The sequence below is a fragment of the Salvelinus sp. IW2-2015 genome, unplaced genomic scaffold (genome assembly GCF_002910315.2).
Source record: "Salvelinus sp. IW2-2015 unplaced genomic scaffold, ASM291031v2 Un_scaffold1262, whole genome shotgun sequence".
Lineage (NCBI taxonomy): Eukaryota > Metazoa > Chordata > Actinopteri > Salmoniformes > Salmonidae > Salvelinus > Salvelinus sp. IW2-2015.
In genome coordinates this window covers 39,743-44,979 of record NW_019942805.1, presented here as the reverse complement: position 1 = coordinate 44,979, position 5,237 = coordinate 39,743, and the positions used below count along the sequence as shown (strand labels likewise).

At 43.2% G+C, this 5,237-nt stretch overlaps 1 protein-coding gene across 1 annotated transcript in view; it reads right to left on the bottom strand.

Annotated features, from left to right (window-relative positions):
• LOC112070221 (adenylate cyclase type 1-like) overlaps nt 1-5,237 on the bottom strand; it is a gene marked incomplete at its 5' end in the record, with an annotated part of 65,648 nt that overhangs the window by 22,121 nt on the left and 38,290 nt on the right. Inside the window, 1 exon segment of the mRNA XM_070438879.1 lies at nt 2,065-2,093. Coding sequence (XP_070294980.1) covers nt 2,065-2,093 — 29 coding nt within the window.

The window sequence follows — 5,237 nt, the reverse complement described above, 5'->3', positions numbered from 1 at the left end:
CACACACACACACCCACACACACCCACACACAACATTGCATTCAATTTCCAGTGAGACTATTCAAGCCATCGACTCACTGAAGAATGAAGATGATGGGCGATCGGCAAATGCAGTCTGGAATCTGGCATCACAGCACAACATCAACATCGCTCTAATCACAGTTAGATCAGGGACTGTAGTGATGCCTCTTGCACTGAGATGCAGTGCCTTAGACTACTGCGCCACTCGAGAGCCATAACCAATATGACCAATATACAGTATATATATTATATTTTTCAGAACATTAACCATGTGTGTTCTCTTGTTTTGTACTGTTTTGTAGTTTCGAACCAATGATTTACCAAGATGACATTGAATGTTCCTGAGTGGCCTAGTAACAGTTTTGACTTAAAAATCGCCTTGAAAATCCAGGGCAAGACTTGAAAATGGCTGTCTAGCAATGAACAACAACCAACTTGACAGAGCTTGAAGAATAAATAAAAAAATAACATGCAAATATTGTACAATCCAGGTGTGCAAAGCTCTTAGAGACTTACCCAGAAAGTGTTTCATTTTCCATAAATGTGATACATTTTTGGAAATGTTCTTCCACTTTGACATTACAGAGTATTTTGTGTACATTGACTAAAAATTACAATTAAATCCATTTTAATCCGACTTTGTAACACAACAAAATGTGGAAAAAGTCAAGGGGCGTGAATACTTTCTGAAGGCACTGTAGCCCCCAAAAGGGTTGTAATCATAGCGGAACCCAGAACCGTTTTTTAATGGTTCTTTATAGAACCTTAAGGTTCTGTATAGCACCATACAGGGTCCATTTAGAAGCTTATGAGCATGGTTGTTTATAGTACATTCAAGAAAAGGTTCCATATAGCACCAAAAAGGGTTCCGCTATGGTTACAAGCCAAAGAACCCTTATTTGGCAACATATAGAACCATTTGTTTTTAGTGTGTACCGTCAAAAAAATTGTCATCAGATTAGATACTTTTGAAAAACTAGATGACCTCTAGATGATTCCTTCTTGGATCACTTTTAGAAAGAATGTTTGTGAAAAAATACATTACAACACCTTTCTGTTTTCTCAATGACATTCAATTCAGCATTGAAAAAAGATTGTTTAAGTTTGTTCCACCTGAGCGAGTATGACCACAAGTCAGAGACCACTATGGTGACACAGCAAATGCGTTTAATAGAGTATCTTTGTCTTCTTCTTCTCCTTGTCTGCCTGTTAATAGGAAAGTAATCAAAAAGTAACTTAAAGTAATCCGATAGCATTACTGAGTTTGGGTCATCCAAAAGTTAAGTTACTGACTGCAGTTTTGGACCGGTAACTAGTAACTGTAACGGATTACATTTAGAAAGTAACCTACCCAACCCTGCACACACGTACTCACACACACAAACATACACACATACACACACACATACATATAGACACAATCACAGTTCTTCTCTTCTCTGCGTCTTTGTGTCAGACTCCCACTCACACGAAGGAGAAAGTCATCCGACGGGCGCATGTGGCTCAGAGGCTCCCAAATCATTAGCAGTACCCCCTTCTGAGAGTGTGGGTGGATCACTTTAAACTCCACAACCAAAGATGACAGGCGTGGGAGAGAGAGAGGAGAAGGGAAGGGGGGAGAGAAAGAGAGAAGAGAGAGAAAGAGAGAGAGAGGAGAGGAGAGGGCAAAGGGAAGAGAAAAATAAAGAGTAAGAGAGAGGAGAGAGAGAGAGAAAGAGACAATGAGAGGAGAGAGTGAGAGAGGAGAATGGAAAAGGAAGAGAAAAATAAAGAGTAAGAGAGAGGAGAGAGAGAAAGAGAGAAAGAGAGAAAGAGAGAAAGAGAGAAAGAGCGAAAGAGAGAGAAGATGAAGGGAGTCACGAAGCATTCCCCTTCTTTGCCACCCACACACTGAGAAAGAAAGACAGTGAGAAGGCAAATTTTTACTGTGTGTGTGTGTGTGTGTGTGTGTGTGTGTGTGTGTGTGTGGTGTGTGTGTTGTGTGTAGTGTGTGGTGTGTTTGCGTTGCGTTGATGTGTGTACTCTAACATAGACCTATCCCTGGCCGCTCCTGTCCTGTGTTCCTGTAAGGTGAGTGTGATGAGTTGAGGGTCGGTGTCTGTGAGATCTGTCGAAGCTCGATTAGCCGGCCAATATGTGCGTTAGACCCCGGTACCAGGCGGGTGCTGCCAGAGCCTGAGAGAAACGTCCCGGTATGCACTTTCCGGTCCGGATGCCGTCGCAAGCCGCCTCTGTCAGAGACACGGGACAGAGAACAATGTGTTAATATTAGGACAGACAGGTCAACGCCTTGATCCCACCACAGGAGAAACCTGGAGTGGCCGTACACTCTTAAAATGTATTCCAGGTTAAATGATTCTATAATGTTGGTCACGCTTTATATAGGTTTGGTCGCAAACAGTTTGGAATTAAAAATGAATATCGCATATAGGAAACATAACAGTCTAGTGTGCTGTTTATAGTATCCCATATAGATCCGGGTGGTGGTATCCCTTTCACCCAGCAAGCTTGAGGGAAAAATTCCCGAACATTGACACCAGCAGGATGGGTCCATGGATAAGAAATTCTGACTCTGCCATCAGACTGACGCACAAGAACCGGGATTCGTTCGGACCAGGCAAATGTTTTTTTTTCCACGTCCTCTTGTCAGTGTCGGTGTTGGCGTGCCCCACTGAGCAACTAATAAACTGGCACTGCGTGTATACAACTGTTGATTGGGAAGAATAACGTTCCTTCAATTGATTAATGCCTCGTTTGTGTATCAAACGGTGAGACTGGTGGGTGTATGCATGACGGAAAACCGTGCAAACATCCTCAAACATCGGCTTCGAGGGCATTATACTTAATTATCCCTATTATACACTGGGTTCAAAATAGTTCAAATATTTATAATAAAATAGATTTTTCGATGAATTATATCATACAGTATCATATCAGTCCAGACAATCTAGGGTTTGTACCTCAGCCGAGGTCATTCGTTTATCGGATTTGGTTGCAGAGATCGCGACCAGTCATTAGTTGGTTGTTCTAAATGTTTCTATGCATACACTGCCACGCGATCGGCATGTTCTTTCCCTTGCTGCTAGCAGCAACTGCCGCTATAAGTCAGTCAAACAGGGCAGCAGAATAACAACAAATTAGCCGCATTTGCTTTGTTTAAGCTTTTTTTAGTGAATTTTAACCCATAAAATGAGCTAATGATGCGCAATATCACCTGGTAAGAAATGTGCTACTCTCATCGGGACAACCTAGTTGTTCGAGGAGTAGCCAAATCAACACAGTAACAGCACCAACACAGCTAACAACAGCACCAACCGCTAACACAGCACACACGCTAACAAGCACCAACACAGTAACAGCACCAACACATGCTAACCAACATCAACACAGCACCAACACGCTAACAACTACCAACACAGTAACACAGCACCAACACAGACTAACAAACACCACACAGACTAAACAACACACAGCTACACAGCACAACACAGCTAACACAACACCAACAAGCTACAACAAGCCACACACACGCTACCACCACACAGCTAACACAAACAACACGCTAACACAGCACATACACAGCTAACACGACCAACACAGCTAACACGACAAAACACAGCTACACAACAACACAAGCTACACCGACCAACAGCTAACAAACACAAAAACTAACACAACACCAACCAGCACAACCAGCTAACAGGACCAACAAGCTAACAAAACCAACACAGCTAAAAGAACCACAGCTACACAGGCACCCTACACAGCTAAAACACACAGAACCACAACCAGCTAACACATACACAACACAGCCTACACATCAACAGCTAACAAACACAACAAGCTAACAACACCAACACAGTAACACGTAACCAACCAGCTAACACGTCACGACACAGGCTAACACAACAACAACAGCTAACCAAGCACAACAAAGTAACACAGCACAACAAGCTACAACACAACAACGAAGCTACACACATCAACACAGCTAACACAGCAACACAGCTACACACACCAAACCGGCTAACACAACTCAACATCAGCTAACACAAAAGCTATGCACCACACAGTAAACACCAGCCAAACAGACCTAAAAACACAAACACCACACAGCTGAACACAAACAATCAACCAAGCACCAACCAGTAACACGAACACCCACACGCTACAACCAGCCCAAACAAGCTAACAACCAACACAGTACACCCAAGTAACAAGAAAGTAAAAAACAAACAGATAACAGCACCAACAAGTAACACAACACCAACACCGCTACAAAGCACACAGCTAACACAGCACCAACCCGCTAACAATACCAAACACAGGTAACAGCACAACGCAGAACACAAAACAAAAGTACACAAGCACAACCGATACACAGCACCCACACAGTAACGACAACCAAAACGCTAACACGACACACAGCTAACACCCACAACGCTAAACAAGCAAAACAGCTAACCAACAACAAACAACCAGCTAACAGAACCTACCAACACGGCACAACAACAGCTAACACAAGCAACAGAGCTAACAACATACCAACTACAAGCGTAACAGACAGCACAACAGCTACACAGCAAACACAGCTAAAAACACCAACAGCAGTAACACAACACCACGAACAGCTACACAAACCCAAACAAGCTAACAAAAACAACACAGCTAACACACACACAAGCTTAACACTCACCCAACACAGCTATTACCGTCACCACCACAAGCTACCACGTACCAACAACAGCTAGAACACAAACAACCCTGACTAACACAACACGCGACAGAACCCGCTAACAGTCACCAGCTCACAGCTAACACGTCCACCAAACAATGCTAACACGTCACCTACTACAAAACAGCTAACCAAAACCACAACACAGTAACACAGACACTAACACAGTAAACACCACAGCTAACCAAATCACAACAAAGCAGCTACACGCACAACACGCAACCACAACACCAACCAGCTAACACAACACCAACGACAGCTCCACAACACACCAACGACAAGCTACTAACAATCTTCAAAACTGAAGCGGAAGAGTACCCCGCAAACTAGCTGCTTTCGTTTCCGTTTGACCTGTTTATATTGACGTTTTCTTTGTATTTGTTCTAAAAATCGATTATTTTGACCTGGCGAGAAAAGTCTGTCTGCCTGTCTGTCTCATGCACCTATCACGTGGCTATGGGCGTCGCCCGCGCCATGCTCA